The sequence below is a fragment of the Apostichopus japonicus genome, chromosome 16, assembly GCF_037975245.1.
Source record: "Apostichopus japonicus isolate 1M-3 chromosome 16, ASM3797524v1, whole genome shotgun sequence".
Classification (NCBI taxonomy): domain Eukaryota; kingdom Metazoa; phylum Echinodermata; class Holothuroidea; order Aspidochirotida; family Stichopodidae; genus Apostichopus; species Apostichopus japonicus.
In genome coordinates this window covers 36,936,226-36,963,459 of record NC_092576.1, presented here as the reverse complement: position 1 = coordinate 36,963,459, position 27,234 = coordinate 36,936,226, and the positions used below count along the sequence as shown (strand labels likewise).

Below are 27,234 nucleotides of genomic sequence, written 5' to 3'. Positions count from 1 at the left end.
TGTAATGATAGATAATTACAGTATAAGGTAAGTGTAGGTACGTATCTTGCATGTAGGTCAATATTTTTTGTTGACTTTCATAACAACCACCATCATGATCATGTTGTTTGTGTGTACATCTATCGTTGACTTTCACAACAACCACCATCATGAACATGTTGTTTTTATGATCGCGGTACTTTCGCTTGCGATCATATGCTGTCAATGTGAATGCTTTTGGTACTTCAGTCGTTTTACATCCAACGGCAAAACGAGTAACATTTATTCATGTACAACACAGATTTACAGAACATTGTTTGATTTACTGATAGGGAGGCTTTTCAGTATTTACATCTATTTTACATTTGTTCTCCAATAACATAATGAGGATTAATTTATACGATGACCCTGTAGGTAGGCTCGCAATACCGATTTACTTCTTCTTGTATAATGGTTATGTCACTGATTTTAAGGACACACATGGTATGACCAGGTCCTTGCTTAAGTTGATAAGTAAAACATAGTCACTATATCATAGTAAAATTCTTATTAATGTTCCCTTTTCCACTTTTCTTAACATAGACTTTCTAAAAACAACATAATGCCATTGACTGTTTGCATTCTTGATTACAATCATCATTACAAGTATGAGACTTCCAAAGAAATTACAACAACAAAAAGGTTGGAAAACTAAATGTTTTCTGGTTCTGATGTTTCAAAAAGAAGACACATCATATCTCATAGACAAAAGCTCTCCTCAACTTGCACCCTATAAAATGGTTTCAAATGCATCTTTTGGACAAATTCCTTTATCATGTGGGCATAAAAGTACATTGGTTATGTTTCAATTTATTCCTGGACAGTAATCGTTTATTTTGTTTTTATGAATGTCTAGTGGGATGTAAACTTCCTTCTTTGGCATAAAACCCCGAAAATGTTACAAATTTAAACAAACAAAAATACATCAATATAGATGGACCAGTTGAACATCTATGTTTATTTTGTAAAGAGCTTATCTTAGACTTGTCTTTCATACCCAGTCACTTCTTGACAAAACAGTCAAACTGAATATGACGTACTTAAACCCCAGAGGTAAGATTCTAGCTAAGAGGGATAAAAAACATTTTCATGTCAATCCCCCATTGATCTTACCAACACAGAACTTAAAGCTGGGACAAGCTTTCATGTCAACAAAAAATACAGCTAGTCTTCCATATTCAGTAATTTCTTGAAAGAACTAAAACATATTCACCTTGCAACTCTTCTCTGATGAGGATGAAACACAAGTCTACACATCTTCGCCCCAACAAAAACTGTCTTCTGTTTTTTTTTTATGATCGAAGAGTTATGAAGAAAATGGAAAAAACCACAGGATGGCAGTTTAGACATCTCTTTGATTACTAGGCTGTTACTGGAAGCATTCAAACAACAGTATCTCTCCAGACACTTCTTGATGGCACCACAAAAATGTTCCTTATCAGCAAGAGTAAGCTGTCTTCAACACCATTAACTTATTTAACTAACATCAATATTGCACTTTCTCTACCTAAGTCAGCTTTGACTAACCTTACACTTGTTTCAACACCAGGACCATAACACTAGCCTTCTTTATCATACCAGTCTCTTGTTAAAACAGAACATTATCATTCCCATGCTTCTTATCACTGGCTATGCCTTGGAAAGCATCATGACATAAATTAAGAATTTAAAACCCAATCACTTGTTTATAACAAAGCATCGTCCCATGCTTTTGATCACTGGCTAGGCCTTGGGAAGCATTATGGCTTTAATTAAGTTTTTAAAACCAATCACTTTTTTATAACAAAGCATCGTCCCATGCTTTTGATCACTGGCTAGGCCTTGGGAAGCATTATGGCATTAAGTTTTTAAAACCAATCACTTTTTTATAACAAAGCATCGTCCTATGCTTTTGATCACTGGCTAGGCCTTGGGAAGCATTTGGTCATGAAATGATCCTTTAAATACCAGTCACTTGCTTCACAGTGCCAGTGTATCTCGTAGTAGCTTCCGAACAGCAGCTCCAACAGATGCATTGGTCGGCCCAGAGTTTTGACAAGAAATCTGGCAGATATTAAATGAAAACTGATTGGGATTGCTGATGCAAGATGAGAATTTCATTGATTGTAGGAAGTAGAAAAGGGTTAGGCTAAGGGTGTATCCAATCCATTTGGTACTTTATTCAAATAGGTAAGAATAGAGATACAGGTAATGCATATAAAATTAAACATTTCAGAGTGACAAATGTTCTCAAAAACTGTGTGCCTCTCTATCTCTTAAACATAAGTCACAAAGAATTCTGCTCTGTTTAAGTTGATGCTTTTTAATTTACAACATCTATGCTTCTTCTGGTTTTAAATAACCACAGCAACAGCGAAGAGAGTTAAACCCAATAAACACACAAAACAGCTTCTTGTTCAGTCAGTTACTTCATGAAGGTATTTCTTACCCCTGAGTCTGTGGGACATGACTCCTTTTAAACAGTCAAGTTGAGGATGGCTTAGGGTTAAAATCACTTTAGTCTATAGCAGTACTTTGACTTTAATGATTTGACTGGCCAAGTAGTCTTGAATAGCAAAAACTTGACTTTGTGTAGCTTGTACTTCAACAGGACTTTCTGAATATCATGGAGAGTACATCAATGAAAGATTAGATTCAAAGAGACACTGACCGTTGTGTGATGTGTCACAGACTGAGTAACCCCTAAAAGAAACATTGTGGTCAGTAGAACATGAGTGTGTTTACCTGATTCAGATTTAAGTCTTTTAATTATGATATATGCTGAGTAGTCAAGAAGGATATAAATAAGCAAATACAAAAAGCATAATGAGAACAAGCAGGATTAACTTACTTGGTTTCTAGTATCATAATGACTCTATCATAAAGAAACCACAAATGATTACCTTGAATAAGAATGGCTGCACATCTGGACAGGTGGTGTCGAAGACTGTATCCAACAGAGCTTGATTAGGAGCCTTTGGAATGTAATCATTTCTGTTCATCGCTTCTACGATGCATATTATCTATCAAAGACATATTATAAAGGAAGATTACGTTCAGGTTATGTGGGAATTATACAGCATATGAGATACAAAATAGATGTGTAGTGAATAATGTTCAAGGGATAATAGCACACACTATATAAAGTAAATAAAAAGTTAATACACAATTATATTTAAAAAAAAAAAAAACATTAAGCAATATTGATTAGCACATGAAGAACAGAATTGAGTAACTGATGAAGTTATTTTATTTAATTTTATGAAAAAATTGTATTGAATAATATACAAGGAATAATTACACACATTAAGTAAATCTAAAGTTAATACACAATTAAAAAAAAAAATATTAAGCAATATTGATTAGCACATGAGGAAGTGCATTGAGTTACTAATTTTATTTAATAAAATGTTAAAAAGGTTCATGACTGCAGTGTTTAAATTCAAATCAGATATAATTCATCAGATACCCTCAACAAGGCACCTTGTCAAAAGTATGACAGGTCTGTATGTTAGAAAGGTGACTGGTGGGAACAGCTGTGTAGGACATTCATGTATTCTGCTATAGTCTCACACAATAGGCACTGCTTACATAACCTCTATTGTTGTAATAAGACTTCAGGCAGTGGAGTTTGAAGCTACAAGAAAGTTTCTTTGTGATTCAGGCGCCTAAAATATGTCAAATGAGGTAAGAAGTATTACTGGGCAGTACCTTAGCATTCAGGATTTCTCCAAGCTTTTCCCTGTATGCCTGCCTCTCTGTATGAATCAAACACAAAAACAAACAGTGAGGTCAAATGTCAATTAAAAAATGCTGTTGTGTGTGGTCAATCATGTTCTCCTCATCAGTAATCGTATATAATTATTCAGAGCTATATTGAAAGGGTGTCCACTTTCCTCTGGTTGTCCCTGGCAATCACACCTAGCATATTAGTTCTACGAACAGCAATTTTTGTTAGCGAGGCCGGGGCACACATCCTACCCCTCCCTCCCAAATGCTGACTACAGTGCCACACCAATTGCAACAATGCCTTGTAAAATGTAAATCATATCTGCACTAGTGACAGAACTTTACAAGTTACCTCTCCTTTAACTGTTTGTGCCGGAACACCCCTCCCTATACCCCCTTCCCCCTGCTCAGAATAACTGGTTACAGGGCTACACGCATGTATGGCTCAACATATATATATCCTTCATGAATATGCAATGATCTTCTGCGGGACACAAGCGAGAGTCTCTTTGCTCCAACCTCTTCTTCACTACAAGAATCTTGTATAGTATGTATTAATTCAGGGCAATATTTAAAAGGTTTCCACTTTCCTTTTCTTGTCCCTGGCAACCACACTCAACATATAGGTTCCACAAACAGCATATTATGTGAGGCCGGGCCACACATCCTACCCCTCCCGACCAATGCTGACTACAGTGCCACACCATTGCAGCAATGCCTTGTAAAATGTAAATATATCTGCACTAGTGACATAACTTTACAAGTTGCCCCTCCTTTAACTGTTTGTGCCCCAACATGGCTCCCTATCTTCCTTGTCCCTGCGCAGAATATCTGTCTACAAGCATGTATGGCTCAATATATGTCTCCTTCATGAATATGCAATGATCTTCTGCAGGACACAAATAAGAGTCTCTTCACTCCATCATCTTCTTCACTACAAGAATCTTGTTTAACTTCACAATGATAAACATATAACAACTACCAGACATTAGAGTATATATAAACCTCTTCTCAGTCAAGGTGTACAGTACTTGTTAGTTTGAGCACGTTGGCAAATCACCACAAAAAGAAATTGACAACACAAAAGTAAGGAAGTTAAAATGAAAATAAGAATAAAATTGGCCAGTGATATCACTTTCGATACTAGAGCTCACGCTTCTCAAGGAATGTTCTCACCTTCACGAAACATTTATACTAGTTGGACAAACAATACTAAAATGTAGAGCATTTGTCTTCACTTACCTTGCTCGTTAGACAGCGATATGACGTTAATCTTCAAAGTCCAAACTTCCCAAGGAATGCTCTCATCAGGAAAAGGCCATCTGTTCTTCTTCTTCTGATAGAGCTCCAAGGAAATCTATCAAATAATGGAAATGAATATTATTATTTCTCAAAGTTTAGGTTCTTTTCTGTTTTCTGCTTTCTGTGAATAGTTTTAAAATTCTTGTGTGTACAGCTTGCTCTTATTCGTCTGAACTGGTCTTTGCAAATTTTCTCAAATACTGTTGTAAGATATTGCATTTTCATCAGTAAAAAACATGGCACTTCACGCTAGTAAGATTTTAGTCACATCATATAAGGCAAAACTTAACTGAACTTTCACTTTTAATTATTTATACAAGGAAAGGAAATGAAACGAGGCCAGTTGCAGAACCCTACTTAACTGAGTTGAACTTAACAGTGCATAGCTATTAAAACCTTTTCTCCACTGCCTGTTTACACAGGTGAATCAATTGGGACCTGAGAGGAATCTTGTACATACAGTTGCATGCCCTGGTTTGTAACTGCACCCTATGGGAAGTCCCCTGGGGAACAAATAATTATAGCACACTGAAGAGTGACTGTTTGAATTGTGCAAACTTGGATTTTAGGTGAGACAAACTACCAATGACCAACGGTTAACTGTTATAAAGTCATGTCAGAAGGTCTTGCCAAGACTGGTCATTATGCTGTGTCCTTGGGCAAGGCACTTAATCTCCACTGATAGAGACTTTTTACCTTACGTTTTATTAATATTGGTTATTTAAATGTGGTGGATTTTCACCACCAATGCCAACATCACTGAGTGGAATCCTATAACTGGAAAACTTTAATACAGTCGTCATGGCAACAGAGAAACCCACCTGTCCACTTTGGAGACCTGCGTTGACATCTGTGGATCGTAAGACATCTTTAAAAGCTGAGACTTCTCGTCGGAGGTTTTTGTCTAAAGTTGGAGAGTTGCATCTGACCTGTGAGGGGGAAATTTGAGGGATTTGTGAATTTTATGTCAAATAAATACATTTTATTTTTGTGGTTTTCAATCAGACTTGGGGTATGAGTACAAACAGAATCAATATGACTATAAGTACATGTTTGACACTAGAGTTTCTTTATGTGACAAGTTATAAAAGAAGGATCTTGTAAAATTCATGTTGACGAGTATGTGTAAGGTAAATTTGCTAACATAACAATACCAGAATAGACCGACCACAAATCTGGTTTTAATTCTGCCATCTTGGATAACAGTTTACATTAATGCACTGATTGCATGTTTGGTTAATAATGTACTACTCTATAAGTCGTAACACTACTGCATGCTGTTAAACTGTAGCCTGACTGTGGATCCAAGATTTAATTAAACAGGAGAATGTGCCTGTGGGAATTAGGGGCAGTATTAGGGGCAGTACTCAATGATATATTGTAGTGTTTACAGTTAAACAGTAAAATAATACCTCTGGGTGTGTAAGGGGCAAGATCCAAGATTTAATTAAACAGGAGAATGTGCCTGTGGGAATTAGGGGCAGAATTAGGGGCAGTACTCAATGATATATTGTAGTGTTTACAGTTAAACAGTAAAATAATACCTCTGGGTGTGTAAGGGGCAGTCCAGTACTCAATGACTACTGCATTGTCTAGGGCATACAGTAAAGTAATACCTCTGGGTGTGTACAGTAAGGAGCAGTGCAGTACTTAATGACTACTGTAGTGTCTACAGTTATACAGTAGAGTAATACCTCTGGGTGTGTAGGGGAGCAGTGCAATACTCAATGACTACTGTATTGTCTACAGTTATACAGTACAGTAACACCTCTGGGTGTGTAAGGGGCAGTGCAGTACTCAGTGACTACTGTATTGTCTAGGGCATACAGTTATACAGTGAAGTAATACATCTGGGTGTGTAAGGCACAGTGCAGTACTCAATGACTAGGCTACTGAAGTAGCTACAGTAATACAGTAAAGCATTACCTCTGAGTGTGTAAGGGGCAGTGCAGTACTCAATGACTACTGAATTGTCTAGGGCATACAGTTATACAGTAAAGTAATACCTCTGGGTGTGTAAGGGGCAGTCCAGTACTCAATGACTACTATATTGTCTAGGGCATACAGTAAAGTAATACTGTACCTCTGGGTGTGTAAGGAGCAGTGCAGTACTCAATGACTACTGTAGTGTCTACAGATATACAGTACAGTAATACTTCTGAGTGTGTAAGGGGCAGTGCAGTACTCAATGACTACTGTATTGTCTACAGTTATACAGTACAGTAATCTTTCTGGGTGTGTTAGGGGCAGTGCAGTACTCAATGACTATTGTAGTGTTTACAGTTAAACAGTAAAGTAATACCTCTGGGTGTGTAAGGGGCAGTCCAGTACTCAATGACTACTGCATTGTCTAGGGCATACAGTAAAGTAATACATCTGGGTGTGTAAGGAGCAGTGCAGTACTTAATGACTACTGTAGTGTCTACAGTTATACAGTACAGTAATATTTCTGAGTGTGTAAGGGGCAGTGCAGTACTCAATGACTATTGTAGTGTTTACAGTTAAACAGTAAAGTAATACCTCTGCGTGTTTAAGGGGCAGTGCAGTACTCAATGACTACTGTAGTGTCTATGTTATACAGTACAGTTTTACCTCTGGGTGTGTAAGGGGCAGTGCAGTACTCAGTGACTACTGTATTGTCTAGGGCATACAGTTATACAGTAAAGTAATACCTCTGGGTGTGTAGGGGAGCAGTGCGGTACTCAATGACTACTGTAGTGTTTAGAGTTATACAGAAAAGTAATACCTATGGGTGTGTAAGGGCAAGGGCGGCGGAAGCACTTTTAATCTGGGGGGGGGGGGGCACCAACATCAAAGGGCACTTTGCAGAAATTCGATTAGATGCAGCCTTATATTACCTTTATAACTCTTATTGTATTATCTTATTTGCGTATACACATCACTCCATCAAGACCCCCCCCCCCCCCTCCTTCAAGGAAAATATGCATACTAGCACTGCAATATCCAATGTGCAAATTGGGAAACAAGGAACAAGTTTTCTTTTGAGACAAAATGAGGGGAAATCATGCTAGTTGCTTATGTAGGAATCTTCGAATTAGAGTTTATTTCTTGTTAATATCTTAACAATTTATTCCATTCGAAATAGCTTTGAGTTTGACCCACAGTAATTCATTAAAAGTCAGGGGCGTAGCCAGGATTTGCAAAGTTGTATGCACGACTATCTGAGCGGAGCGCCACCATCAGTTGGCGTGGAGCGAACAATAAAATTTTTGGTTTTACAAACCCCTCAGATGGCCGGAAACGGCCCTCCCCGAGTGTTCATTCTGGTTCCCTGGCCTCTTGCTAACTTGAGACACCTCAATTTTTATGTAGAAAAAGGGCACATTTTTAACCTGAGGAAAAGTGGGGGGGCACGTGCCCCCTGTGCCCCCTCCGGTTCCGCCGCCCTTGTGTAAGGGGCAGTCCAGTACTCAATGACTACTATATTGTCTAGGGCATACAGTAAAGTAATACTGTACCTCTGGGTGTGTAAGGAGCAGTGCAGTACTCAATGACTACTGTAGTGTCTACAGATATACAGTACAGTAATACTTCTGAGTGTGTAAGGGGCAGTGCAGTACTCAATGACTACTGTATTGTCTACAGTTATACAGTACAGTAATCTTTCTGGGTGTGTTAGGGGCAGTGCAGTACTCAATGACTATTGTAGTGTTTACAGTTAAACAGTAAAGTAATACCTCTGGGTGTGTAAGGGGCAGTCCAGTACTCAATGACTACTGCATTGTCTAGGGCATACAGTAAAGTAATACATCTGGGTGTGTAAGGAGCAGTGCAGTACTTAATGACTACTGTAGTGTCTACAGTTATACAGTACAGTAATATTTCTGAGTGTGTAAGGGGCAGTGCAGTACTCAATGACTATTGTAGTGTTTACAGTTAAACAGTAAAGTAATACCTCTGCGTGTTTAAGGGGCAGTGCAGTACTCAATGACTACTGTAGTGTCTATGTTATACAGTACAGTTTTACCTCTGGGTGTGTAAGGGGCAGTGCAGTACTCAGTGACTACTGTATTGTCTAGGGCATACAGTTATACAGTAAAGTAATACCTCTGGGTGTGTAGGGGAGCAGTGCGGTACTCAATGACTACTGTAGTGTTTAGAGTTATACAGAAAAGTAATACCTATGGGTGTGTAAGGGCAAGGGCGGCGGAAGCACTTTTAATCTGGGGGGGGGGGGCACCAACATCAAAGGGCACTTTGCAGAAATTCGATTAGATGCAGCCTTATATTACCTTTATAACTCTTATTGTATTATCTTATTTGCGTATACACATCACTCCATCAAGACCCCCCCCCCCCCCTCCTTCAAGGAAAATATGCATACTAGCACTGCAATATCCAATGTGCAAATTGGGAAACAAGGAACAAGTTTTCTTTTGAGACAAAATGAGGGGAAATCATGCTAGTTGCTTATGTAGGAATCTTCGAATTAGAGTTTATTTCTTGTTAATATCTTAACAATTTATTCCATTCGAAATAGCTTTGAGTTTGACCCACAGTAATTCATTAAAAGTCAGGGGCGTAGCCAGGATTTGCAAAGTTGTATGCACGACTATCTGAGCGGAGCGCCACCATCAGTTGGCGTGGAGCGAACAATAAAATTTTTGGTTTTACAAACCCCTCAGATGGCCGGAAACGGCCCTCCCCGAGTGTTCATTCTGGTTCCCTGGCCTCTTGCTAACTTGAGACACCTCAATTTTTATGTAGAAAAAGGGCACATTTTTAACCTGAGGAAAAGTGGGGGGGCACGTGCCCCCTGTGCCCCCTCCGGTTCCGCCGCCCTTGTGTAAGGGGCAGTCCAGTAGTCAATGACTCCTGTATTGTCTAGGGCATACAGTAAAGTAATACCTCTGGGTGTGTAAGGAGCAGTGTAGTACTCAATGACTGTATACTGTACATAGTGTCTACATTTATACAGTACAGTAATACCTCTGGTTGTGTAAGGAGCAGCGCAGTAATGACTACTGTATCGTCTACAGTTATACAGTACAGTAATCTTTCTGGGTGCGGGTTGTTGAAGTGGACTATCGATATATATCTATATGTATGGGGATCTGGAGATCATCCGTCAAACAGAATTAAGTTTTTAGTTGTGCAATTGTGAATTATGAGGGATATAAAGGCTGTAAAATTAGGTCTTAAGATCAGATATATACAAGGCTTGTGCCAATATCTACTTTTAATTAGTCTGTGGTGTTGAAAAGTGGAGATGGAATACACCCTACTACCACCCCTGCCTCTGGATATATGGTGTACCCAATTGTATGGAGGTTGCAACATACATCTGAAGGATCAATTTGTGTTCAACTATATAGCTCTTTTACACACATGTATACCAAAGATAATGAAACATGTATGAATGCTTTACTTACATATGTCAAATCAACAAAGTCACAATCAGTCTCGACCACACCGACAGTACCGATGAGGAAAGCACCTTCCTGTTTGTAGTGAAACTGCAAGAACAATTTAAAGGTTATTTACGGATGTATTATTTACAAAGTGTGTAACTCAGGACAGGAAACATTGCTGTAACATGAGTACATGTACAGACATCTCACTACGTACCTACAGTACAGTAAGAACAAGTTACATACAGAAATGGAAAAATTGGCAGTGTTCCTGTACCTTTCCTGTGGTTCGGTGTTATTTACAAAGTGTGTAACTCAGGACAGGAAACATTGCTGTAATATGAGTACATGTACAGACATCTCACAACATGGCCTACAGTACAGTTAGAACAAGTTACACACAGAAATGGTTAAATTGGCAGTGTTCCTGTACCTTTCCTGTGGTTCTGTGTTATTTACAAAGTGTGTAACTCAGGAAAGGAAACATTGCTGTAATATGAGTACATGTACAGACATCTCACAACATGTCTACAGTACAGTAAGAACAAGTTACATACAGAAATGGTAAAATTGGCAGTGTTCCTGTACCTTTCCTGTGGTTCTGTGTTATTTACAAAGTGTGTAACTCAGGACAGGAAACATTGCTGTAATATGAGTACATGTACAGACATCTTACAACATGGCCTACAGTACAGTTAGAACAAGTTACACACAGAAATGGTTAAATTGGCAGTGTTCCTGTACCTTTCCTGTGGTTCTGTGTTATTTACAAAGTGTGTAACTCAGGAAAGGAAACATTGCTGTAATATGAGTACATGTACAGACATCTCACAACATGTCTACAGTACAGTAAGAACAAGTTACATACAGAAATGGTAAAATTGGCAGTGTTCCTGTACCTTTCCTGTGGTTCTGTGTTATCTACAAAGTGTGTAACTCAGTACAGGCACAATTGTTTTAATATGAGTACATGTACAGACATCTTACAACATGGCCTACAGTACAGTTAGAACAAGTTACACACAGAAATGGTTAAATTGGCAGTGTTCCTGTACCTTTCCTGTGGTTCTGTGTTATTTACAAAGTGTGTAACTCAGGATAGGAAACATTGCTGTAATATGAGTACATGTACAGACATCTCACAACATGTCTACAGTACAGTAAGAACAAGTTACATACAGAAATGGTAAAATTTGAAGTGTTCCTGTACCTTTCCTGTGGTTCTGTGTTATCTACAAAGTGTGTAACTCAGTACAGGCACAATTGCTTTAATATGAGTACATGTACAGACATCTCAATACATGTCTACAGTACAGTTAAAACAAGTTACACATAGAAATGGATAATTGGAGGTGTTCCTGTAACTTTCCTGTGGTTCTGTGTTATTCACAAAGTGTGTAACTCAGTACAGGAAACATTGCTGTAATATGAGTACATGTACAGACATCTCACTACATGACTACAGTAAAGTAATAACAAGTTACACACAGAATTGGAAACTTGGAAAGTGTTCCTGTACCTTTCCTGTGGTTCTGTGTTATTTACAAAGTGTGTAACTCAGTATTGGAAACATTGCTGTTATATGATTACATGTACAGACATCTCGCTACATGTCTACAGTACAGTAATAACAAGTTACAGAATTGGAAAGTGTTCCTGTACCTTTCCTGTGGTTCTGTGTTATTTACAAAGTGTGTAACTCAGTATTGGAAACATTGCTGTTATATGATTACATGTACAGACATCTCGCTACATGTCTACAGTACAGTTAGAACAAGTTACACACAGAAATGGTAAAATTGGCAGTGTTCCTGTACCTTTCCTGTGGTTCTGTGTTATTTACAAAGTGTGTAACTCAGGATAGGAAACATTGCTGTAATATGAGTACATGTATAGACATCTCACAACATGTCTACAGTACAGTAAGAACAAGTTACATACAGAAATGGTAAAATTTGAAGTGTTCCTGTACCTTTCCTGTGGTTCTGTGTTATCTACAAAGTGTGTAACTCAGTACAGGCACAATTGCTTTAATATGAGTACATGTACAGACATCTCACTACATGTCTACAGTACAGTAATAACAAGTTACACACAGAAATGGAAATTGGAAGTGTTCCTGTACCTTTCCTGTAGTTCTGTGTTATTTACAAAGTGTGTAACTCAGTACAGGCAACATTGCTGTAATATGAGTACATGTACAGACATCTCACTACATAACTACAGTACATTTATAACAAGTTACACACAGAAATGGATAATTGGAAGTGTTCCTGTACCTTTCCTGTAGTTCTGTGTTATTCACAAAGTGTGTAACTCAGTACAGGAAACATTGCTGTAATATGAGTACATGTACAGACATCTCACTAATGTCTACAGTACAGTAATAACAAGTTACACAGAAAAATGGGAAATTTGAAGTGTTCCTGTACCTTTCCTGTGGTTCTGTGTTATTTACAAAGTGGGTAACTCAGTACAGGAAACATTGCTGTAATATGAGTACATGTGCAGGCATCTCACTGCATGTCTACAGTACAGTAAAAACAGGTTACACACAGAAATGGATAATTGGAAGTGTTCCTGTACCTTTCCTGTGGTTCTGTGGAAAAGTATGGTATGAAATATGCTGTTGACAACCTCCTCTAGCTGCTTGCTCTCAACAGTCTGAAAACAAGAGAAGAAATGAATGAGAACAAGATCCACAATAAAATGGAAATCAATGCAAAACAATAAATTGTTAGACTTGTAACATATTATAAGCTTGGTTAAGGTGAAAAGGATGGGCTAACAAATTACCAATAATGTGTCTTTAGGACCAATGCGGTGTCTCACACTGACAGAAAGGAACATACAATAGAACCATTAGTTCAATGTGATGATACAGAACTCCCACTGTTTACTCCTTGAAGGGTGTGAAGAATCGCGCACAGTGAAACGTCTCATGCCGATAATCTGACCTAGTTTCGAATGAGGTGTAACAGAAGTGTTAGACACCACCATCGATCCAAGAAAATACACACACAGCTCGCTACCGTCGGTAATTTGACAATATAGCACAGTACATGCAGCTACGGTCAATACCCACAACACAGTGTACATATACTAGCAGCGATGGACATCTCAGGTCTATTTAAATATAAACTAAAGAATAACATGTGATGACCCTCCAGTCCCGATGCGCCCTCTAAAGCTAACAACTAGAGCATCCAATCGCAGTAACCCTATTATTGCACAATAAGCACAAGCCCAGGATGTTCAATAAATAAGTACAAGTTAACCTAACATAACATTATTCATATAGGCCCTCCTGTTACGTGTATGGCAATACTTCATTAAATAAGCACAAGCTAACCTAACAAAGCCTAGACCAAATGTCAATCATATAGGCCCCCCTGTTATACAAGAACTGCAATTCTTTGCAGGATACAAGATAAGTCAGATTGAATATGGTTGCAAGTCTCCGTGGCCGAAAACATAATTTAATGGTCTATCGACATTTGCTGAAACTTACAGAACTGTAAAGCAACAGTCAAGACGTTAGTCCATAAACAGTACAACCTGAAATTTACAGAACCAAAGTGTTTGAGATTGTATGTTGTACTGCTGTTTATTTTATATACTTGTTTCTCAATAGGGTCAGCATTGTGCTTTGTGTACATCACATTTACATACATGTTAATTGAGGGCAGTGTAACTTACGGCAGGGAGGTATTAAAAAGGAAAAGTCAGTTCCAGGGAGGGAGGGCCCAGGAACAATCGCAGGTGGTGTACATATCAGTATTTTTCTAAAAGTGTACATCCAGAAGCGATAATTTGTTACCAAAGCAATTAAATACTCTGCACATATTTAAACTTATCAATGTCAATATGTTAACTCTCATATCTGCAATGCTTTGAAATGACTTACAGTTTACAGTGTCATGGTACTGTTTATTGTGTTATTGATATCACTTAGTAGCAACTCGTAATTAGGTTTAATAACAACCATTTAAAGCAATAAATTGTTCTCTTACTAGTTCAAAGACTTGAGATCTGGCATTCATCCTTCTATTGAGTTTTCTTCTCCACTGCTCGCCCTGTAAGTCTGAGTTTAATTGTGCTGCAATAAAAGAGTGGAAAAAAATAAATACTTGCAGACATAAACATGGTAGGAAACATCGAGGTATTACATAACACTTAAGTAATAAACACAGCTTTCAAATAAGAAGAGAATCCATTAATGACATTTACTGTAAACTTCATTTGTAAGGATACATTTTAACCAAAATTATTGACAGCAACCATGATTGTAGTACATTCCAAATGTACTTATCAGTGGCCTACAACAAACCTTATGAGTTGTTATGATCCTATACTCTACACATCTATACTAAAAACACTCTTCTACTTCTCATAAAGATACAGGTACATATCTATATTCATCCCACCAGTGGCCTACAGCATACTTTGTGAGTCATTATGATCCTATACCCTACACATCTATACTAAAAAACACTCTTCTACTTCTCATAAAGATACAGGTACATATCTATAGTCATCCCACCAGTGGCCTACAGCATACTTTGTGAGTCATTATGATCCTATACCCTACACATCTATACTAAAAACACTCTTCTACTTCTCATAAAGATACAGTCCTACATATCTATAGTCATCCCACCAGTGGCCTACAGCATACTTTGTGAGTCATTATGATCCTATACCCTACACATCTATACTAAAAACACTCTTCTACTTCTCATAAAGACACAGGTACATAGCTATAGTCATCCCACCAGTGGCCTACAACATACCTTGTGGGTCATTATGATCCTATACCCTACACATCTATACTTAAAACACTCTTCTACTTCTCATAAAGATACAGGTACATATCTATAGTCATCCCACCAGTGGCCTACAGCATACTTTGTGAGTCATTATGACCCTATACCCTACACATCTATACTAAAAACACTCTTCTACTTCTCATCAAGATACAAGTACATAGCTATAGTCATCCCACCTACAGCCTACAGCATACTTTGTAAGTCATTATGATCCTATACCCTACACATCTATACTAAAAAAACTCTTCTACTTCTCATAAAGATACAGGTACATATAAGAGTCATCCCATCAGTAAGCTGATGGTAAGTAACATTATCAATAAATTGCCAACCATGTTACTGTGCAGACAGTGCAGTATACACAGTTATTTATTTTGAAGCGATTCCCCCAACCCCCTTCCGCCCATTCTAATGGCTGGGACACATCTTAAAGTACAATATTAATCTGTCAGTTAATGTGCAATTAAGACAAACTAGCTTAAAGCAAGGAGATTGTTGAGTACAGTCTGCAAACTGATAGTATCAGCAATGTTTGGTTTCCAGGTTTACCAAAGTATTGAACCAGACTCGCTAAATTTGATGTATTACCCTCTGACTAGTGAACAAAATTGGCCAGTATAAGTAATGTAATGAGCATAGATAGTTTACTGTAGCAGTTTAGCAAAGCTAGATTGACAGGTATAACTGCACTGTTATATGTAGTCAACCAATAATTGATTACTGATGAAGTAGTCTAGAATTAAAATCCTCCAACGAAAGTTTCAAAAAGTTCCTTATAAAAACATAAGAAAATCACTTTCTTACATCTCTAATCACTAAAACAATGCTTTAAACTGCAGTGTTAATAACATGGCATTTCTGAAGTTTGGGCTCTAGGTAAGTTGAGGCTGAAATTCCAGTATTTCCACTTTGGATTAGTCCAACACTGAACCTTGTCTTTTCTCTAACATGTAAATACTGTGTGTCATACATTATGCGAGCATGTGCTCCAACCAGCTGAACCATCACGGTGAACAAAAATCCCAAGCAAAGGTTAAAATACTCTAGTTCTAGCACAGGATAGGACTATCCTGCTACTGCAAGGCCTCAAATACACCCATCATTTTTTTACATTTGATTTTGAATGTTTCTACTAGTAATAGTACTAGAACTAGGAACTGTAACAGTAGATCCTTATTATAAACACTAGCCAAATGTTCAACTTGACGTAACACAACGGGTGCTATGCTAATTCAGCCTGTTCTTTATTACTGTAAAGTGTAAATGCACTATCCATTAAAGTTACTCCCGTGCGTATCATAGCCACTCGCTGAACTAGTTACTGTAGCATACACATGTATCGGCTTAGGCTAGATATAGGCTAGGCCCTGGCCTAGTCAGTGGGAATTAACTTTTACTAACTGTTAGGCCAGGAAATCCTCTGCAATGGCGAAGATATGTTGAACAATACAGATGAAGCTTAAACATTACGAATGTATATTGACAAGCTTTACAAATCACTGCCCAAGCTTATCGTGGGGTATCTTCCATTGCATCGAGATAACGTACAATTGCGCACTAGACCAAGAAAAACGTAAACATTGGCCCATGACGTAATTAAACAATGTTTTTGTATCATCGTAGTAGTTCATTATAGAACGCCGAATGGGTAAATAATTATGGGAACAAGAACTTGCTGTAATTACAAGTGGTTGTTGCTGCATGCTGTAGTTTAGTTACATGGATATAGCCTATACATAATGATCCTCATGTGATACAACTTACATCTTGAAATAACGACCAAGAGAATGTTTTCTATAACTTGCAGTCTTTCCACAAGAAGGATGCACTTGCATTTATGAAAAACTCGGGAAATGGATTAGCCAGAAAGGGGTAATTACTTGGAAAATTTCACACGTCCACTTACGGTAGCTAATACAACCATCACATCACAAGAAAATTATCGACTTATTGATTCTTTCTCGAATCTGAGATCTGAGAATATTATTTCAGTTACTCGTGTATTTATTCCTACGCAATATAAAATTATAACATTCGCAAAACGTTATGTTGCCACGTTGTATCGCATTACTCTGTAAATTGTGCAACGTTCTAACATTGCGAAATCGTAAATAGAGGTGATGAGAAGGTCCGTATTATCACACCACACTTCTTTAAAATAAATACTGTCGAAAGGAATGTAACAGGTTCGTAGCTGTAGCCTGCCCCTGAGATTTCCACTTCCTAAATGAAAGTAGGCCTACGGTAATATGAACGCCTGGTTAGTATGCGCATTTCAGTTAGTTTTAGCGAATTGTTCATAACATGTCTTCAAGTTTCGTTAGTCAGTAGAGTGCATGCACTCAGGTTGCAACCTGAAGATTCTAGGCTCGAATTTAGGAATGGCGCTCAAAAAGGACACAAGGATTATTTTATCCGCTAATCTCGCATTTGGTTTTTACGAGTTTTGTTAGAATAAAAATAAACGTAGACAGTTCCTAAGATTCAAACTACGTGAAAAGTGTAGTGTGAAACTACGGTTCATAAATATATGTGTTACATCTATATATGTGTTTGATATAGACCATCAGCTACAGTGTTAACCCCTATATCAGTGTCTCAATGTTTTAACTTAAAATGTTGAATCACTGCGAATATAAGTATATACCTACAGATTGGGCCTTTTTTTTACATACTAATTATATGGGGTGTGGCCCCCAGTTCCCCTACACGGCACACCCATTCAGCTCGTTGACAGCTCCCCCTAGTATGCCCCTTTTTGGCATGTCAAACAAATAATGATAAAGCAAACGTACAAATTAATTGACACCTAACTTCCCCTCAGCGTATGTAGACTACGGCTACCATCATCATTCCCTGTGGCGTAAATTTGAACATCTTCAATTCACATTGTATAAACAAATTAAGCAGAGCTTTTAAAGTAATGTAAAGTCCTACTTCTCCCCTACAAGGTGACTTTTCTTCTAATTTACCTTTTAAGTTTGGAAGTGTAAATTTCTAAATCATGAGATTTCAAAATAATGAACGTGAAGATGCAATTTACAAGTGCCTGGGAAGTGCCAATTCCGGCAATCTAGGAGGCTTTTTTTGGCATAACTTTCCTAGCTAAGCTACGCGCAAACCTTTGGTAGCGGTCCGTTTAGATAGTGTCATGATGGTCCCTTTTTGATACCACCCCACCCTCCCCCCCCCTTCTTGTCTCTATGGCTACGATGAACAGTTTCATAACTTCCCAATGTCCTCTCTATATAGCATATGTATATAAAATGTACGTCACGTAAGTATATATTATGTATGTAGCCTATGTATGTTAAGCATCAGATGTACGTATATATGTGTAAGACATAAAGGAATGATCAATGACCAAAAAGTTGGTCTACAAGACATCCGGGGTTGTAGTCTTTACTGCGGGCGTTTCTTAGCTTTGTCACGACTACGAGCCCGTTGTGTTCATACAGTCAATATTGTCGTGTGGGGTGGAGGAGGGGGGCAACGGCGATGGGTATGCGTTACAAAATGATAGTACACCGCCTGCACCCCCCCCCCTCCCCCCTGAATGCTACCTCTGTAAAACTATACAATTTTATTTTTATTTCCTGACCTAAAGGTTGAGTTATATTAGTGCTTTGTCACAGTAATACATCCAATAACACCATTTTTGGTAAGGGTATGTTTGTTCGAACGACGCGACATTTACAACCAGTTGTAGGGAGCGCACCGGATTCAGATGGAAGGTTAACATATGATGGGGGTGGGTGTGATGCTCTCATCTCCCGACTGGTTATCTTATGTGTCTGAAACTTGAAGTACGTCTAGAGGCGAATCAATGATTTTATAAAAGAGGGGTGCAACCTTGGGATCTGTAAATTTTACTCAAATGTTAGGGGTATGGGTGCACCCTCCACCACCCCCCCCCTCATCCAGCAAAAAAAAAAAATTGTAGATGTCAATTAGTGCATTTATCCTAAGTATAACTTAACTTAGGTCTATATTATTATCTCTTTAAAACCAAGGTTACACTAATAACTATTTTGTGTGAGGCTGAAAAGGGACAGACAGGTGGAAGGGGTGGGGCATGCGCCCGTAGTTGTGAACTATTTTCCCGGTTGAATGTTTAAATGACCCGATTGCACATTTTACCCGAATGGTGATAGGAAGTTTGTATGTGGGAAAGAGTTTCACAGGTATTTTCCCGCTGATCCTTTGCGCTCGGCACTGAAATAGTGTAAATGTCTTGCTTGGTAATAAATGATGAAGCAGCAGCACATGATTTGATTTAATTTATTCATTACAGAATTAATATACAATTTATAAAATGGAGTTATCAAATACGTTAACAGGAAGCACAAGTAATATTAAAAGGTGAAATCATATACATCGTGTATTTCAAATATAAAGAGGGAAATCAATATAACCCTCCAGTGTAGTATATCCATTCTTCGTGTTTCTGCAGCGTTGGGCTGTACAGTGAATGCATTGCTTGATAAACAGTTGAATAAGCCATTGCTCTAAAATTAATTAAGTTGTATCACTGGGCTGACGAACTTCCGATAGATTATTTACCCACAGCTGGTTGGAACGTTGTCCGTGCATCTGTCCGCTACAACTACGGTGCCCGTCAATCTACGCATTTTCCCATGCACAGAGTTATTGGCTATTGACGCTGCGCATCAAGTTCCCTGACACCCATACCTCGTCAGGACATATGTGAGTCCCCACCATGCCTTGTAACATGAATCGTCCATTAACCTAATCACCTGTTTCGAAGTTTTACATCTCCGCTCATTTGTGCACTTCGGCACACCAGTAGACCATATTTCTGAACGGGTCTATCAATTAATTGACCTATTGACCTTTAACTTCTAGTCAAATAATGTCCTATTTTCAAGTTAGGTAATATCACGCGGGACGACGAATTAGAGTTGAAAACACATAAACAAGTATGGTGTTAATGAAGTAAATAGCAAATTCACAGATGATTTATTTTACTTTCGTTTGAGAAAAAAGTTTGCAGTATAACCTTCACATGTTCACATTCCAATAATCAGAGTAGTGTAAAATGACAACCGATCATATCAGATTCTTACATCAGGTTCTGGGAAATCAGTCAAAGATAAGTATAATTTACATTAGGACTATATTACAATTTACAAGCAATCACATATTAATATTGTCCTAATATTAGTGTCTATGCAATGGATATTTTACAGAAAACGTTAAGAAGCCGAACACTCTCACAATATTGTCATTCCTTAATATTTTGTATGACATATATAAAATACATCAAAGAGTTTACACTTATATCAACAAAGTTCATTAATTCGTTAAAATAAATATATACATTTAAAATGAATTACAATGTTAAGAATGGATAATTCATGTTCTTTACTTTTAAATTCATGATTCGTAAAGAAACTTACTTTTACACTTAATTGTATATTAAAATAAAAGTAGCTACATAATGTAATAGTTATATCATTCCTCTGAAATGTGAAATTCCACTAATTATTGATTTCGTCATTTTTTACACATTTTGCGTCACGTTCTCGATTTTCTTGTTGTTCTAAATCGTAAGATACTTGTAATTTTCCAAGAGATGAGAAGACGTACTGATTCAGTTTAGACATGTCGATGACGTAATTAAATCGTCATATACTCCATACTCCAACACTGATTCCTTGACTGACACCATCCATATCCACTCACGTACCGATTATCGTTCTCCAAGTACTATATTTATAGGACAACCGATATCGCTAAATTAATTGTCACAGAGGTAAAATCCATACAGACTGTTAATGAGAGAGTTCATTCTTCAATATTCCTGGTGTCATGTTGGTGGTGTTTGTACTTATGTGACACCTACACCACTGCTGAAACGAGTTCAATTACACATTGAAAACCTGAAAGTACCGTCTCTCTACCACTACCACGAACTTTAACTTTATCTACAGTGTTACGTAACCTTCTATTAAACTATACCTATGTCACAATGTGAAATCTCAAAACCGAGGCAGCCAAACTCATCTATATTCCATTTTCTCTGTAATTACTCCATCAAGTACAATTTAATAAAAATGTTGATTTTTTTGTCACACATGTGTTTTCTCTTTTCGAGTGTAACTTATTGTTTAGTACGCCATTCTGACATTAATGTCTCATTCTCTATTATCGGTAGAGGAAGAAATACCGATGAAGTAATATCAGACAATAATTTTTTAACAGAATGATAAAATTTGAAATATCAGCATCAAACCTAATTAGTTAAAAACGATTATTGTGATTTTAAATGAGAAAAAAAACATGTATATAAAGCAGTTACCTAAACAAGAAATATTAAGAAATATCTACACAATACATTAAAACAGCGATGGTGATAAAAATGCAAAAAACTAACGAGGACGATGGCCACAAATATATATATATATATATATATATATATATATATATATATATATATATATATATATATATATATATATATATATATATATATATATATATATATATATATATATATATATATATATATATATATATATATATATATATATATATATATATATATATCTCCCACTCTCCCAGTTCGTCCTGTGTAAAATTCAGGAAGGCATTTTTCGATGAATGGAGCGGTGGATAATAACTCTTACACCACTAAAGGTAAATGAAAAAAAGGCAGCGAGGCTAGTTCGAGACTAGACTAGGGGCACTATGTTAGAGAGAAGAGGTAGCGAGGGGGTAAGGTAGGGTTGCATGCTCAAGAGAATATAGATACCAAGGGCCTAGGTTTTATCAATTACTGGTGACATCATGATGGATGTGTTTATGCTTCACTTCCTGTATTTTATCGCCACTGTTAACAGTTCTGTGATTTAGTCATCTTCCTTGGTGTATAGTACTGAACATTTATTATTATTATTATTATTACTATTATTATTATTACTTCGTATTTGATAGAGCAATCTTAAACACAAGCAAAATATACAAACATTACTGCGCTGTAAATAAATATGTTTTCGTGAGACCTTTGAAGACCGAGACGGAAACCGCCACATGAATACCCACAGGCAGCTGGTTCCAGAGACGGGGACCAATAACTTGAAAAGATTTATCACCAGTTTTACGCTTTGAGTATGGAATCATGAGTCTGGTGGTATCAGATGAGGAGCGGAGTCTACCATCAACATTACTTAGAGGAGCATTATACAAAGCAAGAACATTAATCAGATAGCTGGGAGCCTCGAGGCTCCCTTGTGATCACCACGCAGAGATTTAAAAACATATAAAAGGATGTTGTATACTAATCCTGTCCTTAACCGGTAGCCAATGTAGAGTACACATAAGCTGGGAAGAGTGCCAACTGTGTCCACAAGAAAACACCAAACGTGCAGCTTTATTTTGAAGGCGCTGAAATTGCTGAGATTGCGAGGAGGATCATATCAGGTTGTCTTCAGAAACAAGTGCTTGTTGAATTCATCTACCAGGTTCCTCTCTTCTACAGGGCAAAGAAGAAGAAAAATAATGCACATGGAATGCGTGGGTAAAAGGCCTAGTCAGTTACATTGTTTTAGGTTTTTTTTAGGAGGGGGCGCGGGGGGTAATTATAACTTTTAGATATGTGGATTTATAAGAGTGGAAACTATAATACAAAGGACTAATGTTTACTAATAAGTTACTGTTGCTTCTTCTTCTTTAAACATTTAACTCTTACCATCAATGATAAATGTTACGTTAAGAAGGGAATACATTAATATTACATTTCTGCTTGATGATTCATTATACTGGTTTGCTAAATTACTGTCAGTCGCTAATATAGATAAGTACCGATATATGTGTTTTGTTTTAATGTACCTATAATTACCGAGTGCTTGATTGGATTGTTGGAGATATATAATTGATTACTATCACTTTACTCTTCTCACTGGATGATGAGAAGTTTGTGTTCAGTTTGCCATTTAAACCAATATTTAAATGATTGTTTAGTTATATTTGTTCTCTACATGACTTTAAACCTCTCACTGTTAGGTATGTAATATTAGTATAATAATACTTTATCACTTTACCTTGGTGACTGTTACTACACTTTATGCTATTCCCATTAAACGGTTTGTAACCTGTGTTTACTACATTGGAACTTCATCCAGACTTATGGAATGATTAGTTAAAGCCATATGCTACATCCAATTGCCAACTCTTTAGATGACCTAACTGGACCAAACTCGTGCACTAATCCCTCTATTCCACACACTGAATCATTACTAGTACAGTATCTCAAGTCAGTTTTCGTTCCTTGCCTTCGTGTTTGCACTGTCCATATACCATATTGCCCCTTGCCAACTCCAAATTTTCCCGAGCATTTCCCAAAATGACCCAGTGCTGGGACTATAGACTCCACGAACCCCAGTCCCCCTTGGAACCTGACCTTTACTCGTTGCTGTATGTATTTGTAACATTGTGTCGATAATTAGACTTCACGTAAAACAACTTACACTATGTACGGCATATGTTCTGTAATATATTGTTTATTTGTTAGAAATTCACTGATCCTGAACTTGAGCAAGGAGAAAAGTAACAGACCAAGCATCCACCACATTGTTCTGTTGACAACACAGTGAATAATCATGTAAAATAGTTATATCGATCCAATCCACTCATTCAATCTTTAGCAATGATTGCTCACCACATAACGTTAATGTACCTCATTCAGTGTTGATAAAGTCAATTTAAGTCCATTGATTGCATGATTTTTTTTTTTTAAGTTTTTGATAAACCAATTGTATGTATCATTTCAGTCCAAATTTTGAAATATGTGTTGACTACATCAAGTTAATCCACTCATTGTATGTTTAGTAATATTTGTTGACTATATTCCTTTAATCCACCTATTGCTTGTTTAGTAAAATTTGTTGACTACATCACTATATTCCACTCAATGTATGTTAAGTAATATTTGTTGACTACATCCCTTGAATCCACTCAGTGTTTATTTAGTAATATTTGTTGACAACATCCCTTTAATCCACTCAGTGTTAGCTTAGTAATATATGTTGACTACATCCCTTTATTCCACTCAGTGTTTGTTAGTAATATATGTTGACTATATTCCTTAAATCCACGGTGCATATTTAGCAATATTTGTTGACTACATCCCTTTAATCCACCCAGTGTATATTTAGTAATATTTGTTGAAACTATTTCTTTAATTAATCCAATCCGCGTATGTTAGTGATATTTGTTGACTACATCCCTTTAATCCACTGTGTATATAGTTAGTAATATTTGTTGACTACATCCCTTTAATCCACTGTGTATATTTAGTAATATCTGTTGACTACATCCCTTAAATCCACAGTGTCTATTAAGCAATATTTGTTGACAACATCCCTTTAATCCATCCAGTGTATATTTAGTAATATTTGTTGACAACATCCCTTCAATCCACTCAGTGTATATTTAGTAATATTTGTTGACTACATCCCTTTAATCCACTCAGTGCATATTTAGTAATATTTGTTGACTACATCCCTTTAATCCACTCAGTGTATGTTTAGTAATATTTGTTGACTACATCCCTTTAATCCACTCAGTGTATGTTAGTAATATTTGTTGACAACATCCCTTTAATATATCCAGTTTATGTTAGTAATATTTGTTGACTACATCCCTTTAATCCACTCAGTTTATGTTAGTAATATTTGTTGACTACATCCCTTTAATCCACTCAGTTTATGTTAGTAATATTTGTTGACTACATCCCTTTAATCCACTAAGTGTATATTTAGTAATAGTTGTTGACTACATCCCTTTAATCCACTCAGTGCATATTTAGTAATATTTGTTAACTACATCCCACTAATCCACTGTATATATTTAGTAATATTTGTTGACTACATCGCTCTTATTCACTCAGTGTATGTTTAGTAATATTTGTTGACTACATCCCTTTAATCCATCCAGTGTATATTTAGTAATATTTGTTGAACCTATCTCTTTAATCCACACTGTTTATATTAGTGATATTTGTTGACTACATCCCTTTAATCCACTGTGTATATAGTTAGTAATATTTGTTGACTGCATCCCTTAAATCCACAGTGTCTATTAAGCAATATTTGTTGACAACATCCCTTTAATCCATCCAGTGTATATTTAGTAACATTTGTTGATTACATCCCTTTAATCCACTCCGTGTTTGTTTAGTAATAATTGTAATCTACATAATTTTAATCCACCCATTGCCTTTATATACATATTTGTTACTATTAATTTTATCCAATAATTCAACGTGTTTTGCTCACTTGTCTCTACTCACCCGATATGTCAGTACTTTCTTTATACTACTTCTCATTCAGAAACCATCAACTGATAATCGATAAATGACTCAATTAAACAGTTATTAATATATCACAGTTATAGTTATTTCATTAAATGACATCACATTCTTTTACTTAATTTAACTAAGCCATGCTGTGTTCATTACAATGACGTGCGCTGAGTTACAAACGTCTGGGGATACTCAAGTACCACGTTAGTGGTAATTTCATGATCTTGCTAGTAATTACAATATCGATATGTTATTAAAACAACTTTGATGAAATAATTATTATACAGGAGATGTAATAATTACTTACTTCCCAACGACCAGAGTCTAGATCAAGCCAATAATATTCATCATTCTTATCTGAATCAGGAGTCCAGAAAACTGTAAGAAACAAATAAGATTCATAAACAAAATATAGGCTATAACCAATAAAATAATATCAATGATGTATTTAATGAATGAAACATTCTGAAGAATACACAATAGTAACAACCATAGCACGTGCTACTAAGATCTTTATTGTCTCAAGGGATGCATATGCTTTCTTTTTGCTGAAGATAGTTTTGGGTTGTCACATGTCCTTTAGAAAAGTGATTTTGGGAGGATGGTGAAGTCAGATATATTGTAGGTGAGCTATGTTATACAACAAACTGTAGATGTTCCCAATTACCCCCCCCCCCCATACATTCCCTTCCCTGGTTAGCATACAGCTACAATGAAATATTAAACAAGAATTTTGTTTTTTGGTGACAATGCAATAATGTAGACAACACAAGTTTAGTCCATATTTCAAAACTATAAATCGTTTCCATGTAACACGATAAGATCATCACACAGTTCTTCAATTACATTTGCTTTTTTTGCAATACTTATGAAATAGTTGTTAAGAATTGCCATTAATTACCATTCCGTCAAATCTCAAACCTTTAACGTCATGTTGCCTAATGCATACATACCTTTGACATCTGCCGTAATGAATATGGAGCATATCTATCTCACACTGTGATCAGGGGCGTAGTGAAGGTTTTTTTGTTGGGGGGGGGGGGGGTGTGTGTGAAGAATTTGATTTGCCGACGGATGTGGAAGTGATGACTGACCCCCTCCCCTTTGGAAAATTTTAGTTTTGAAACGTCCTTAGATGCAATCTGGTGCATATTTTAACTCAAATTTGGCACCGTGGAATTTCCATTTCGATATTATTTTTATGGCAGTCGGCAGAAGAAGAACGAATGACATCTGCGATGACGTCATTCTGAACAGAGGATAATAACAACACATTGTCACACTATAGCACGACTCGTGGGCCGCGGCCTATATGGAAGCCCTTAATTCCATTTCTTTCACTGAGTTGCCGGCGATTCTGGCACTCGTCTAGCTGAGCCTGGCTACAGTAGCTATACTGACGGCCGTGACATTATCAGTTATTTGCCGAGAGGTTTTTAACTTGCAGGCGTCTGGTGATTGGATTGGTGAATGAGTTAATCAAATGAAGAACTGGAAAATCGAAATAACCGATAGAGAAGCTCCCGTTCTCCTTTTCTCTATTCAGCTTTCCTTTTTTCTTCCCCTTCCGCTCTCTTCACCTTTTTTCTTTTTGCCGACAGACCCAAAATTTTAACTTGCAGGCCCCCCCCCCCCCCGCTCGCTACGCCCCTGACTGTGATACAACAGGTATATAAAGATA

The 27,234-nt window shown here is 37.0% G+C and overlaps 2 protein-coding genes across 3 annotated transcripts in view; both read right to left on the bottom strand.

Annotated features, from left to right (window-relative positions):
* Nucleotides 1-586: 586 nt before the first annotated feature.
* On the bottom strand, nt 587-16,806 carry LOC139982269 (autophagy-related protein 101-like). The gene is made up of 9 exons (XM_071994948.1): nt 16,631-16,806; nt 14,414-14,499; nt 12,987-13,064; nt 10,422-10,505; nt 5,850-5,957; nt 4,969-5,083; nt 3,709-3,755; nt 2,901-3,020; nt 587-2,061 (listed from the first exon to the last, which is right to left on the bottom strand). Exons 2-9 carry the CDS (start codon nt 14,441-14,443, stop codon nt 1,978-1,980), a joined length of 666 nt encoding a protein of 221 aa, XP_071851049.1. The 5' UTR covers nt 14,444-14,499; nt 16,631-16,806; the 3' UTR covers nt 587-1,977.
* Nucleotides 16,807-21,787: 4,981 nt separating this feature from the next.
* The window catches only part of LOC139982260 (uncharacterized), a 64,410-nt gene continuing 58,963 nt past the window's right edge, over nt 21,788-27,234 (bottom strand). For both annotated transcript variants that reach the window (XM_071994935.1, XM_071994936.1), the window contains 2 exons: nt 25,861-25,931; nt 21,788-22,724 (listed from right to left, as the gene is read on the bottom strand). In XM_071994935.1, coding sequence (XP_071851036.1) covers nt 22,707-22,724; nt 25,861-25,931 — 89 coding nt within the window. In that variant the 3' untranslated portion in view covers nt 21,788-22,706. The remainder of the gene's footprint in view (nt 22,725-25,860; nt 25,932-27,234) is intronic.